Raw genomic sequence first — 15619 nt, 5'->3', positions numbered from 1 at the left:
CTTACTCGGGTCAACCATAATTCCATCCTTCCCGACAATATGTCCAAGAAAAGATACCTCTGACAGCCAGAATTCACACTTTTTGAACTTTGCATACAACTTATGATCCTTGAGTCACTACAATACCATTCGAAGATGATGCTCATGCTCCTCTTCTGACTAAGAGTACACAAGGATGTCATCGATAAACACTATGATGCAGATATCGATGAAATTCTTGAATAATCTATTCATGAGATCCATAAAGGCCGCTGGAGCATTTGTCAATTAGAATGACATTACCAGAAACTCATAATGCCCATATTTGGTTCGAAACATAGTCTTTAGTATATCTTCTTCCCGAATTCTAAGCTGGTGATAACCGGATCGCAAGTCAATCTTTGAAAATACCGTCTTTCCTTGAAGTTGATCGAATAAATCATCAATTCCCAATAATCAATACACATTCTGAAGGAACCATCTTTCTTTTTCACAAACAGAACTGGAGCTCCCCAGGGCAATACACTAGGTCGGGTAAACCCTATATCAAGCATCCATTGAAGTTGTAACTTTAGCTCATTGTGTTCTGCTGGAGCCATCCTATACAGAGGTTTTGAAACAGGTTCGGCTCTAGGTGCCAAGTCAATCACAAAGTCTATTTCTAGTTGTGGCGATAATCCCGACAATTCTTCAGGAAATACGTCGAGAAAATCTTTAACAACCCTAACTACTTCAGGCCTAAATGTTTCAGGTCTGGTGGAGTCAATCACAACTGCTAAAAATCCTACATATCCACTGTGTAGTAGATTCTAGCCCGTAATACTGAAATAATTAGGATCCGAGACCCCTGAACCGATCCAACATAGACAAATGGATCTTCACCCTCTGGCTGAAAAGTCACCATTTTTCGTTTGCAATCAATACTGGCCGAATACTTGGACAGAAAATCCATCCCAAGTATAATGTCAAACTCTGTAATTCCAACTCTATAAGGTCAACACTCAACTCCCAATCTTCGATCCTAACTGGCATAGACCTAATGCGCCTATTGGAGATAACCAACTCCCCACTAGGCATTAGGGTTCCAAACCCTCTTTCAAAATCAGCTTAGAAATCAAATTACACAACCTTTAAACCCTAGCAGCCCCTAACTTTCAAAATTGCATAACCAAACCAAAAAGAACCTAAAGAAATCAAAAGACAAAAGCTTCTCGGGTTTACCTTTGTTAAAATTGCCTCCAACTCTTGCTGGAAACACCAAAAACCAACAGTAAGTCCTTGGTTCCTAGCTGGTTTGAAGAGAGAGAAGGGAAAGAGAGAGGTTCTTTGATTTTTGGCTTTTTCTTTCATAATTTCCTTTATTTTTCTCAAATGAAAATAAGATTAATTGCATTAATCTTCGCTGAAAGTAGAAGCTAGGTGTCAACATCTAGGGTAGCCACCAAATCACTCATGTGGCAAATTACTAAAATGTCCTTTCTTTTATCACTTAGGCATTTTCAAGACTGGGTAAAATGGTCAAAATCCATAATCCCGCTCAACCCCGGTACTCTATTTCCACTAATATGCATCCCACTAAGAAATAAGGTTCTAGACTTACCTATGTGATCAAACTAGCCATCCATCGTATTTTCCGTTATCACCGAACAAAAATTGTAAAAAATAACATAATTCATATATAACACAAATAATACACCTAGAGTTTAATAAAATTTCCGGAATTGAGAAATTATAACTCTAATGCCCAATTCTAACAATGGGACCCACAATTAAATGAATTCACAAAATACTACTAAAATATTAATAATTAGTGTTAATTGCCCTTACTAATCCATATTATAAAATGCGGTCATTACAATATACATATGTGAAGTTGTTGGTCATTTTCAAGTTGTCTCTAAAACATGTAAGTTGAAGATATACAGATAAAATAAGGATTTAGATATGATGTATAAACTATGAATTCTCATATTCTAGTATTTTGCACTATTCTCACACTTCGTGATTAATTATTCAAAAATTTATTTTACAAGGGGTAGAAATTTTAAAATGATAGAATTTTATTGTAAATATAATAATTGAGTGGCTTAGCTGTTAAAAAAAATATAATAGAGACTTTAATATAAAAATAAAATTATTAATATTAATTACTAAAAAGGGTCTTATTAAATAAATTAAAATTAATTTTTTTAAAAAAATAGTTAATCATAGCTAATTTAATTCTAAAAAATAAATTTTTACATGTTGGTAACCTATTATTATAGGTCAACAAAAATATAACCATCATGGTATATAACTATCATGGTTACAATAAAAATATAACAATTGAGTAATTACCCATATATATTTATATATATGTCATTGATAATCAAAATCCATAATAAAAAGTATATATCATATGCTTTAATCATGAAAATCTAATGGCGGTAGTGAACTGGTAATCATTGTGAATTATAAGTGTGAAGATATTTTCTTCTCGATTCTTAGTTTCATCTTTATTTACTTTTTAATTTGTTGGGAGATTTGAGAGGTATGACACTATAATACTATACTTGGGTTATACTATTTTTGTTTTTATTTTTTTCAAACTTAGAGACAAATGTATTTTTTATCATCTAGGTGTTTTTTTTTTTTTTAACTTTGAGGCAGATTTGTCTTTTATCTTTTATGAATTATGAAGACATAATCAATATTTGTTAGAATATTAGTTTAGTTTAAATTTAAAAGTTTTATTTTAAAGGGTAAATTGCGGCAAAATCTCCAATAGTTTTACTTTGCTTGCAATCAACCCCAAAATCTAAATTTTGGCGGTAAAACTCCCAAAACTACGATACTGTTAGCACTTTATAATTTCTATTCAAATTTGACTGTTAACTGCCATGACGGATTATACACATGGATACAGTGTACACCTAGCACAATTTTATTAGTCTATGTAAATAATTATATTAAAACATTAAAAAAAAATAAAAAAGATATATATATTTTTTTCTATTGTATCATGTTTTTTTTAAAAAAATTATTTTTTCTTAATGTTTTTTTTTCTTTGTGTTTTTTTTCATTATCTCATTTACCTCTCTCTCTCTCTCTCTCTCTCTCTCTCTCTCTCTCTCTCTGCAGGTACCTAGACCCATGTCATGATGACCACCGTGCCAGGCGCGCGCCGTTGCTGATGACGTCCCTCGACCCAGGTAAGTCGATCGCCTCTCTCTCTCTCTCTCAGCCCCCTTCTCTTTCTCTCTCTCTCTCTCTCTCTCTCTCTCTCTCTCTCTCTCTCTCTCTCTCTTTCTCTCTCTCTATCTCTTTCTCAACCCTCTTCTCTTTCTCTCTCCCACTCATCATTCTTTTCTTTCTCTCAATGATGCAGGTACCAGGATCAAGACTCAAGTGCTGTCGTTGAGGACCACCGAGCCAGTGGCTGTTGATGAGGATCCCGACCCAAGTAAGTCGATCACCTCCCTCTCTCAGCCCTATTCTCTTTCTCTCTCTATCTGCTCCGATCTCCTCTTTCTCTCTTTCTCTCTCCCATTTAGGGGTTTTCATATTTTTTTTTTTGCAATCTTGTTAATACTTCAGTGTTTAAATGTCCCTTTTGGGTATTATTGTGTTTTTTATTTTTAGATTTGTGGAAAGATAATATAGTTGTGGAGAAATAAATTTAGAAAATTAAGGTTTGATTTTTCAAACTAAAATTTTGTGTATATTTGTTTGTTAAATTTAAATTTGTTTAAATTTAGTTTGAGTTTTGTTGAATTTTTTTTGTGCAAAATAGATTTGAAAAATAGGTTGTGGTAGTAGTTTTGGTAGTGGTAGGTAGTGGTGTTTACGATGGCTATGGATGATGGTGTTTTCGGTAATGGTGGGTGGGGTGGTTATGGTAGCTATTGATGGTGGTGGTGGTGACAGTATATAGATTGAAGAAGAAGAAAAAAAAAATATTACAAATAAATATATGATATGATGGAAAAAGAATACTTCTTTTTTATTTTTTATTTTAATTTTTTAATATAATTATTTACGTTGACCAATTAAATTGTGTCATGTGTACAATGTGTTCACGTGGATAATCTAATATGTCAATTAACGCTCAGATTTGGATGAAAATTGTAAATTACTAGCTATATCGTAGTTTTATGGGTTTATAGCCAAAATTTGAGTTTTGAGATTAATTACAAGGGAAATTATTAGAGGTTTTGCCACAATTTACTTTATTTTAAATTATTCTATTTTTTTTTTACATTTATTTTAATGAATACCTGTTGGGTTTTCAATAATTGATGGATATTCTTCTACCCCAAGTTTACTGATTATTAGACGGGATGGGGGCATAAATATATAGTGGGAATGAGACGAGAATTGTATTTTTCGTATATTAATTGTCCAATTTTCATTTTGACCTACTTGCGAGTTGCAATAGGTAGTCACAACAACTCTCAATCAAAAAGTTTAACCTTTGAACTTTGAAGGCTGTTTAGGGGTTCTAGCTAAACATTTAATTATAAATATATGATAAATAAATAAGTCAAAGCTTATAATATAATGCGTAATAAATAATTATAAACTTAATATAAATATTGTAAATAAACGTAATTATAGCATAATATGTATGTAAATGAACGTAATTATAGCATAATATATATATAAATGAACGTAATTATAGCATAATATATATATTATAAGCAGAAATTATATGTATATATTGCTAAATACGCATATAAGTATAAATATATGTATAGAATATGTAACACACAAATTTAAGTAGTTCGGCAGAAAATCATTTGCCTACGTCTACGGTAGCATTTAAGCTATATTAGGTTTTATTAATAAAATGGAGATTTACAGATTAATGGTCTCAACTGTGTGTAAATGGGTATTTTTAGTGAGATAGAAACAGTATCAACGCAAACTGTTTTTGTATAGAGAGAAATAAGATAAATAAGAAAGGAAAAGAAGAAGGTAAACAAAGAGCGTGCATATAAACACACTCTTCTTTTGGAGTTTATCTTTTCTGAAAGGTTTGAAGTGAGAGATTAAGAGAGTTTGTATGCAAGCATGCTGTTTATGCTTCGACGCTTACAAACAGCCTCTACAGCAAAGGGAATAGAAAGCAAAGGGAAAATTTGTTTGAAGATTGATAAGACAAGCGTGATGGGACTGAACACCTTCTTTCTCCTCTTTACTTCTCTCTGTCTGTCCTCCTAGCTGATAGCTTTGGTGAGTGTATTTATAGGGGTAGCGTATCGTGCCTCTTTGAGGTGAACCCTATCTTCGTAAAGAAATCAAGTGGCAGCTGCTTTTACCTTTATGCATTCACACCTAAACACAGGTATACATTCGTCTCAGGTTTTGTGCGGCTATTATTCATGTATATTTTTATTCATCTATACATCTATTTACTAATTTGCTCCTTCTACTGTCATTATTTTATTTATTTACACAATCTTTTCTATTTCCCTTTTTTTTTACTCATCAACATTAGCCCCCTTGTCTGTGTTTAAGGAAGAAATGCTCAACGTTTTTTTTCTTCACACAGACAATTTTTTTTTTTTTGCTGTTCAAGTTAATCACTCACCTTTCTATTTATATATATATATATTTTTTTTTTTTATGTTTTTTTTTTTATTTTACTGCGTGGAGAATTGGTGTTCCCCCTGTCCATGGATCATCATGCTCTTCTTTTCGTTTCCATGCATCACACCAATCTTTTATGGCTCAAAGATAATTACTGATTAATCTTTTCACTCTCATGCATCGTACTCATCTTTTTACTGTTCATTAAGATTACTCAGCTCTTCAATTTTTACTACGTGTAGGCATCGGAAGTAAGCTCCTCTGCCTATAAATTACCACCATTTCATTCATTGCCATGCATCAATCTTCTTTCTTCCCATCTAGCTTCCTTTCATCAATCTTCATTCTTCCCATCCAGCTTCCTTCTTCTTTTTTTTTGTTTTTTTGCTCTTTTTTTCTTTTTTCTTATGTCTTCTGAAAGCCACAATTCACTTCCTCAATTTGCACGTAGCATGAATCCCATCACTGAACTAAAAGAACTCCCTCCTGATGCTCTCTCGTACCTTAATGATTTACGAAATAAGGTATATCATTTGGAGCATTCTCTTTTTGATTCAGAGGATGTCACTCGAGAACGGGCTAGGGAGTGCCATGATCATCTGCGTCAACTGGACGGGCTAACTGATCGGGTTGAGCAGCTGTCTTCGAGAACACAGTTTCTCAGAAATGAACTGCTGCAGGCGTCGACTATTATTGCTAGAAAAGATGCTGAGATGAGGCGTGTCCTCAACGAACATGATAGACACGTGCATGTCCTTTGTGAGCAGTTTAATAGGGAAGTGGAAATGTTAAAGACTGAAATCCAGATATGGTTTCGTCTATGTTTAGATGCTAGACATCCCGTCTCGCTAACATCTCCCATTTTTAATAATCAGAGTACTTCATTTGACAATATGCACGAAGTTCCCACGTTCTCTGAAGATCATGCAGCAGGAGCCGGGCCGTCTCGTACAATAGAATGACTTATATATATATATGTACTTTGTTTTTTTTTTTTTTTGTCAAAAAAATATGCATGTATCATGCATGTTTTTTTTTTTTTAATAGTTGTACGTAGTTGTTGTACTTTGTAGCACTGTACTCTATGTAATACATAATAGTTATTTTCTTTTTGTAAGTATATGTTTGTAATATATGTATAATCTCATATATATTTTCCCTTCTCCTTATTATATATATATTTTTTTATAATAATTCTCTTGTTCCATCAAATCAATCTATTCTCACGTCTCAGGTATATATGTATTTATTCCTGACAGATTTGTCTGCTGACGTTTTAATTTTATCCTTTTCTCAAATATTCTTCTTGCTCCACTATAAATAGAAGTTTAGCCATGCATACTTTCTTATAGCGACATGTCTTCCTCTATGAGTTCATGAAAGAAAATTATGGCTGATAATACACTTGCCACAATTCCTTTAACAAAGATTCGTTCTTGTCCTGCACATGATGCTGACAAGAAGAATCTGGAGGAGCTTCGCGTTGAGATTGCAAAAATATCTGAAGAACTGTCGGGAGCCAAAGGAACTATAGAGTACTTATGCTCCCTGGTGAATCTCTTTCAAGCTGATGTCTCAGCATGGCGTAGCAGACTTGTCTTCTCTGAGAAATGGAAAGATGATCGTGTTGCTGATGACTTGAAGAATATTCTCGCTCATATTCAGGGAGAGCATCGGGAGGCTTAGTTTTCTCCCTTTTTTTTGTTACTGTATTAGTTAGTTTTTTTTTTTAGATCCAACTTTATGTTGGATAGTTTGTATGAAGATTTGCATACTATGACCTTTGATAATTACCCCGTAGCATCTTAGAATGATGCCAACAACTTTTTTGTTTTTTTTTTTGAGTAGGTAATTATCATGTAATATCGATCTTCATCATAATGTTTATGACCCTTTTTTTTATATATATATATATACATATACATACATACGTAATATTTAACAGTTTAACAGTTTTGTACTAAGGTCAAATATTAATTTAATTGTTGTTTATATATAATAAAAAAAAATACTTTAAAATAATTCACTATACATATATGTATACACATATTATTATTTTCCAATTATTAAAATAATAATGATAATATAAAATAACTCACTATACATATATGTACACACATATTATTATTTTTCAATTATTAAAATAATAATGATAATATAATAATCTCACTTTTTTTAAAAATGATAATAAAAAAAAACATAAAGTTGTAAGGGTAGCTTGTTAATATGCATGGTGCTTATATGTACACACATATTATTATTTTCCAATTATTAAAATAATAATGATAATATAAAATAACTCACTATACATATATGTACACACATATTATTATTTTTCAATTATTAAAATAATAATGATAATATAATAATCTCACTTTTTAAAAATGATAATAATAAAAAAAAGACATTAAGTTATAAGGGTAGCTTGTTAATATGCATGGTGCTTATAAACAAGTTCCTTATATAATGTATAAGATATATACTTTTACTTTTCGTTTATGATAATAATAATAATAATAATAATAATAATAGTAATGATAATAGTAAATGATGTATGACATGCATTCGACCACTTTTCTTTAAATTTTTAACTGCCACGTTTTCTTTATCTTGCCAAGTATTAACTAACCGCCTCATATATATATATACGAGACTTTGAGTAGTGGGCCTAGTGGCTATTTTAATGCATACATAATTTGAGTTTAATCGCTTTGTCGACCCAATTTGGGTTTACTTTTCTCTCCTCGCTGTGGTCAGAGAATAAGTGCCTTTCTTCATACATAATTAATGCATATTTAGTGCCACATATAAATGTAAGCGTATTTTTTTTTTTATTTCTTTTGAAAGCTTATATATATATATATATATATATATATATATATACTCATGATCTAACTTGTAGCCAAGTGCAGAAAATAAACAAAGCACGTTCTTGCTTGCTTTGCTTTCCACCACGGTCCCGACCATTTTCAAAAAATTTAGTAAAGTACTGTAATCCCTAATCGGCGTCTGCAAATAATTAACAGGTATTTTAACAAAACTTTATATCTTTCTAATACAATATATATTTGTAGTTTTTTTTTATTCGCATTTTGTATAAGTTTTGGGAGTATTATTATACTTGTAGGTTTATTTATTTATTCGTAGTTTATTTATTTTAGTTAGTTAAATTTAATTAGTTCTTTTGTAATTTTAACGTTTGTTTTACAACATATATATATACATATATTTAATTTGTAATTTTTTGCTTTGTAAAATAAATACATTGTCATTTGTGAAAATTTCTTATAGTGTGTTGGTATGGCCCTCTATATCACTATTAATTCATAATTATTTTGTCTATAAAATAAATACACATTGTGATTTTTTTTTTGAGAGTTTTTTTTTTTAAAAAAAAAACATTATATATTGTCATGGTAAATTTCTTTTAATTTTATCTTTAAACAAGCTTTAACTGAAATAAAATTCTCTGATTAAACTATTTTAATTGGTCATATTCTCTATTGTTAAGGGACATATGTTTATTTATTAAATTGAATTTTATTTTGATGGACCATAAGTTTTTAATATTGATTTGTTACGACCTCTATTTTTTTTTATTATTTTTTTTTAACATCCTAAACAGTTTTGACACATATATATACATACTATACTATACACATTGCTTTTGTTTCGCACATATATACATACATATATGTATTTGTTTAAATCATAATTAGACTCTGTTTAATTATAACCATATGTATATAAATAAACAAAGCATATTAGTCATGTTATGAAGTATTAATCGCATTTACGTACGGTGTGTACCTTTATTTGTTTCATAGCTCCGTCATATGATTTTTTTTTTGTTGATGATTTGTTTTTTTGTTTAAAGAGTTGTCCTGAACGATGTATTGCATATGCATATATTATTATCTCCTGCTTTGTCATTCTTCTCATGGGTTTCTTCTTTTTTTTCTTTTTCTTTTTTTTTTTTGAAGATCCATGGGTAAAAGAAAGAAGACCTCTTCAAATTCAGAATCCCTTCCTCAAGCAAAGAACAATATATTTCCATGTGAGCAAGTATGGCTCCACTTCTCCGCCGTGATTTGTTCCCTTGCATCTTGGAAACAGATGGGATCTATCTTTATCAAGATTCAACGAACGATTATATAGTTCCTGATGGGGATCTCCCGTTGTGCTATCGTTATTCAAAAAATGATTTGGCTGTTGAATATCGTTCTCGTTCGGGTGTAATACAAGGTTGGAAAGGGTGGATTTCTTCTGTCGCTACACGTTTCTCAACTCCTTTATCTTCAGCTAAGATCTTATCTCCTATGCTTGCTTCTTCTGATCTTGAGATATATCGTGTAAAATCAAGTTTAAATCAATTAGTGTCATATTGGAGTAAGGCAACCCACACTTTTATTGTAAATTGGGGAGAGTTTACTATAACTTTGGAGGATGTTTATGCATTACTTCTTTTGCCGATTTGTGGTACAACTTCATTGGTATCTCCTTTATCAAATGATGAACAATCTCTGTTATCATCTTTAACCCTAGCCGTAGAGGATTTAAAGAAAATGTATATGAAAAAGAAACAGTACGACTTGCTTGATTGGGTGAGATATTTTCACCAAGAAGATAGTCAAGATTTGGTAGAATTAGCATCTTGTATTGCTTTATGGTTGAGTAGATATATTTTCCCCTCGAAAACTTCTAGAAGAACAGTTCAAAGCGCCATGTTTCCGTTGGCCTGCAGACTCGCTTACGGGAAGCACTTTCCTCTAGGAGCTGCGTATCTTGAAACTTTGTATCATAACCTCGATTCCATCATTACTGATGCCAATTCTTATAGTGAAAATAAGGAGGTGATAAGTTCAATAGATGCATGTTTCCTCCAGATGTTCATTTGGGAGCGTTTTCCAAAACTTGCACCTATCCGCAAGTCACTGCAACCTAGAGAACCTCGTCCTTGGGCATGGGGTAAGTTCGAAGTGTTGGAAAACCTTGTGTAATGTTACAAAGGATGTTTCGAATTTTACATTTCGCCCTTACCTTACCAATAATTGCACCTATTTTACCCTCGATATGTACCCAGGAAGTGTAGTACCATTGACAGATGAGGTCCGTTCTTCTTTCACTACTTCTGCTGGTGAAGCAGGATTTTGGTTTGTTGTCTACCTTCCCCGATCACTGTTATGTCTTCGAGATGATCCGAAATCTTTATCTTGGTCATTTGTTTCATATCGCCCTGATCGTGTGGCTAGACAATTTGGGTTTGATCAACATGTTCCTCACGATCGGAAGATAGGGGATTTAGAAAAAGCAAAACAGTCATGTTTGTTTGGTTCCTTCCAACTCTCAAAGCAATCTCACGACACATTTCGACTGCCCGATAAAGACAGAGAAGGTGGAGTTTCTGTTAAATTTGCTAACATATGGATGCGACATCATTATATTGGATTAATCAGTCAAGGTGAGACTTGTGACCGAGAGAAAGACGTGGGTCCATCGTCAGGTATCTCCTCGCTCGCTCATCTTCTCTTAATAATGCTAAATCTTTGATAGTTTATACGAGATAATATGACTTTGTTGTTGGAAATAGGGGTGTATATTCCTTTGCAAAAGTCACCTCCTTTAGCACCCTCTGAAGTCTGTTTAGTTGATGAGGGTCATACTCCGGTAGCTTTAGTAGGTAAACCTTCTGATGCTTTGGGTGGTAATTCTCACGGGAATGATGTAGCAGTTCGACCAAACTCTGAACCACGACCCTTCCATTGTTCAGGAACTAATGGTGACAGTGATGCTACCACGAACTTGGTTAGTGTATATATATATATATATTTTTTTTTTGCTTATAGTAATTTGCTTGTAGTCTTCACCATATATATATATTGTTACATTTATTATTATTTTTTATTACATTTTCCTTTTTTTTTAATTTCAAGGTCATTACAAGATACCCACTTGTCCCTTCTTCTAGTAGCATCATATTTCAAAGTACTATCACACATGGATTAGCTCCCACAACTGCACCTTTAAAGGTATGGAAGTCTTTTCGGTATATATATTTCATGTATATGTGTAGTATAATATAAATACTTACATATGTATATATCTTGCGCAGGCAGCCGGGTTTGCAGGTTTCTCTAGAACTCTTAATCCGTTTTCTTTATCTCAGACGCATGCCACATACACTGATCGAAGCACTCCTGAACTGTGCTTGCCACCTCCTCCAAGCAGTCTTTTAGCTGCCGGCTCTATGCATGTAAGTTTGGAGCGTAGTAAAGACTTAACAACATTAGTAGGGAGAGATTCAATTCATTTGTCATCACATAAGTCTCATGCATCATAGACGCATGCCACAGACACTGATCGAAGTACTCATGAACTGTGCTTGCAAACTCCTCCAAGCAATCTTTTAGCTGCTAGCTCTACGTATGTGGGATTGGAGCGTAGTGAAGACTTAACAACATTAGTAGGAAGAGACGCAATTCATTTGTCATCATATGAGCCTCAGGCATCACAATTTTATTCACGTTATACTTCAATTGATAAAGATTTTGCATCTTTCTTCAAAGGTCTTTCCCAGTCTGAAAAAATACTTTTTATTCAATTGATCACTCCTGTGCTACCGTTGCTCCAGTTTGAATACGCCGTTTCAGAGACATATTGCTCTTTGTTGTCAGAGAATTGGAGAATATTGTGTCTTGTGTTTTCAAAGCAGCCCCCTATATTAAAGAAATTGATAGAGTCCTACCTTGAGACTGTTCGATCATCCATTCGTCATTGTCAGTTGGTAGAAGAGCTTAATACTTTGCGCGAAGCACGTAAAGACTTGGATCATAAGATAGAAAGTTTGGCAGAGCATATTAGAGATCGAGATCCTCCACCAAGTACTTGGACTCATGTTCCTTTATGATTTAGGGGTGTAGATCCCCCTTTTTTGTTTGTAGTCTCTTTTAGTTTCGATATAAATATATATATATATATATATATGTTTACATATATATGTGTGTGTATTAATTTCTTTTCCCTTTTTACAAATATGGGCACATAATATATATATTTTGTAAAACTTCTAGAAAAGATAAAAGAATAAAAATAGAAAGTAATACATATGAGTTAAACATTTTATTTAAGAAAAATAACTTTTTTGCCATACACAATGGTAACAAGAGTAGTGATGTAATTATAAAATTTCATCATCCAAGGTTTGGACTTTTTTTGTAGTCATAACTTAAGAAAAGTATTTCTTAATGTATTTTATGTTAGTAACAGGGAGTGTCATTCCTGTGTTAGTATCTAAGAGTGTGCGGTAGCCGCTGCCTTTTATCTCTTTAATAACGTACGGTCCTTCCCAATTCGGTACAAACTTAGTTGCATGCATTCCTCGCATCACATGGTCTGCAGCTTTCAGAACCATATCACCTTCTTGGAATGTCGTTGGTCGTACAAGTTTGTCATATGCCCTAGATACACGTCGTTGGTATTGCAGCAAATTAATCTGAGCTTTTTCTCGACGTTCATCAATTAATTCTAATTCTTCTAACCGTGCTTGATGTACATCCATTCCTGCAGACATGGCTAGCCTAGCTGACGGCACGGCTATTTCGGCAGGCAATACTGCTTCAGATCCATACACTAAGGAGAACGGTGTAAACCCTGTAGACCCACATTTTGAGGTACGATATGCCCATAAAGCCAGAGGAATGAATTCATGCCAAATTGTGGGACTGTCATGTACCATACGACTTAATACTCCCAGCAATAGCTTATTAAACGCTTCTGCTATGCCATTTCCTTGCGGGTAGTACCTGGTTGATTTCCCATGGAAAATTTAATAATCTTCTAGTAACTTTTTTGTCGCTTTGCCGGTGAATGGCGTGCCATTATCTGACAAGATTCTTTTTGGAATGCCGAAACGACAAATGATGTGTTCTAAGATGAAGGTGGCCACAGCTTCTGTAGAGGCCTTTTTCAATGGGATTGCGACTAAAATCCAAATTCTTCCCTGAGAGGGTGGTGAGATTGGACCTATGAGGTCCATAGCCCAAGTGTGAAAAGGCCAAGGGGTGGTGATGGATTGGAGAGGGATAGCTGGCGCATGGATTTTGTCTCCAAAAATTTGGCATTTTTGACATTCTTTTGCGAATTTCATGGCGTCCGCTTCCATGGTCGGCCAATAATATCCTATGCGAACAATTTCTTCATATAATTTTCTTCCTCCTTGATGTTCACCACAATCCCCGCGATGGACTTCCTCCATTACTTCATTGGCTTCTTCCTTGCAAATGCAACGCAATAACTTCCCATTGAATCCTTTGCGGTAGAGGTCATCATCTGTTTTCAAGAAATACTTACTAATGTGTATGAGTAGTTTTTCTTTTTCTTTCTTATCACATGGTGTTATTTTGTCCCGTAAATATTCTTTATATGGTCTCCTCCAATCGTAATCTTCGGTTATCAAAATTGCCTCATGGTTATTAAATAAGAGTTGACATTGCGGACAATCTTTTTTCAATCTTGCAGCATCTTCCTCCATTTCTAGCCAAAAATAACCGGCCCTTTGTAATCTTCTTGATAATTTGGGACCTTCGACTCCACAGGCAGCATTATGAATTTCTTCCATCTGAGTAGAGATTTCCTCTTGGTCTAAACATCTTGCTAACACCCCATCCGATGATCGGTAATAAAGTGTCCCACCTATAACAACAAAACGTTGCATTTCTTTGAGATGAGTCTTTTTCAATTTCGCGAGCTTATCAACCATTTGTTGTGTCCACTTCTTGCTAGCAGACTCTTTTCCATACCCCGAGGTGATTGAACACTTTTGATTGACTATTTTAAATGTCAAGTTTTGGATTTCTGATACCTCAATTTTTGAAGCTATAGTAGCCAAAGCATCGGCGTACCTATTTTGTGTTCGAGGCACATGCTCGAATTGACATTCCTCAAAATTCTTCGCTAGCTTTTGGACCATTGTTCGATATATTGCCAATGATGGCTCTTTCACAGCAAAATCCCCTTTGACTTGCTAGATAACAAGTTTGGAGTCTCCTCTAATCACAACTTTGCTAGGTTCCATTTTTAGCGCGACCGTGATTCCCAGAATAAGTGCCTCACACTCAGCTTCATTGTTAGTACAGTCAAACGATAACTTATAAGCTTGAATATGATTCTTACCCATAGGATCAGTTAATACTATTCCTGCACCTCCTCCTTTAGTGGTTGACGACCCATCAAATGTTATTGCCCACCATTCTTGTGTTTTCTCATTGCAAATCATAGCCTCAGGTAACTCCCCAGCGATTTCATCCATGAGTAAGTTTTCATCATTATCAGGTAAATATGCCAATAGATCAGATAAGGCCTGACTTTTCTGTGCCTTTGGATACATCACAGTGATATCAAACTCGCTAAGCATTAGTATCCACCGGGCTATTCTACTAGAAGGTATAGGTTTGTTTAACATAAATCTTATGGGATCTGCCTTGGTCATCACTATTACTTTATGTGCTACTAAGTAATGTCGCAATCGCTGGGCGGTGTATACCAAAGCCAAACATTGTTTTTCAAAATAGGGGTAATTTGTCTCGGCGCCTTTCAGTTTTCGGCTAAGATAATACACGGGCTTTTCTTTCCCTTCGACTTCTTGTGCTAACAGTGTCCCGATAGATGTTTCGGTAACAGCTAAATACAATAGCAATGGTACTCCTTGTACTGGTGACATCATAACTATTGGATATTATTTTACCAGGATCTTAGATCTATTCACAAGTATGTTTATTAACATCCTAAATATGAACTTTCTAAAACGATAAATTAAACACATATAAAGTTTAAGAAACCTTACATTGGGTGCAGCGGAATATAATGACTCCTTCCGTTCAGATTTCTAACCCTTGATTCCTTTCTGTAGCAGAGTATTATCAAGATCTGAACCTGGATCTTCTTCTCTGAATCCTTGATGCTGAATCTCCTTTGCTGATGATCTTTCTTCACGATCTTCCTCACTATGATTGAGGTATTGCTTGATGTGTGTGGGCACTACTCTAATCACTAAGAGAGGTTCGAAATATGA

The 15619-nt window shown here is 33.8% G+C and overlaps 1 protein-coding gene across 1 annotated transcript; it reads right to left on the bottom strand.

Moving 5' to 3' along the window:
* Nucleotides 1-14572: 14572 nt before the first annotated feature.
* On the bottom strand, nucleotides 14573-15268 carry LOC115721744 (uncharacterized). The gene has a single exon (XM_030650819.2). The coding sequence runs from the start codon at nucleotides 15266-15268 to the stop codon at nucleotides 14573-14575; it is 696 nt and encodes a 231-aa protein (XP_030506679.2).
* Nucleotides 15269-15619: the final 351 nt, after the last annotated feature.

This window comes from Cannabis sativa, chromosome 3 (assembly GCF_029168945.1).
Source record: "Cannabis sativa cultivar Pink pepper isolate KNU-18-1 chromosome 3, ASM2916894v1, whole genome shotgun sequence".
Taxonomy (NCBI): domain Eukaryota; kingdom Viridiplantae; phylum Streptophyta; class Magnoliopsida; order Rosales; family Cannabaceae; genus Cannabis; species Cannabis sativa.
Note: the sequence above shows the minus strand (reverse complement) of the source record. Positions and strands in the feature narration are given on the sequence as shown.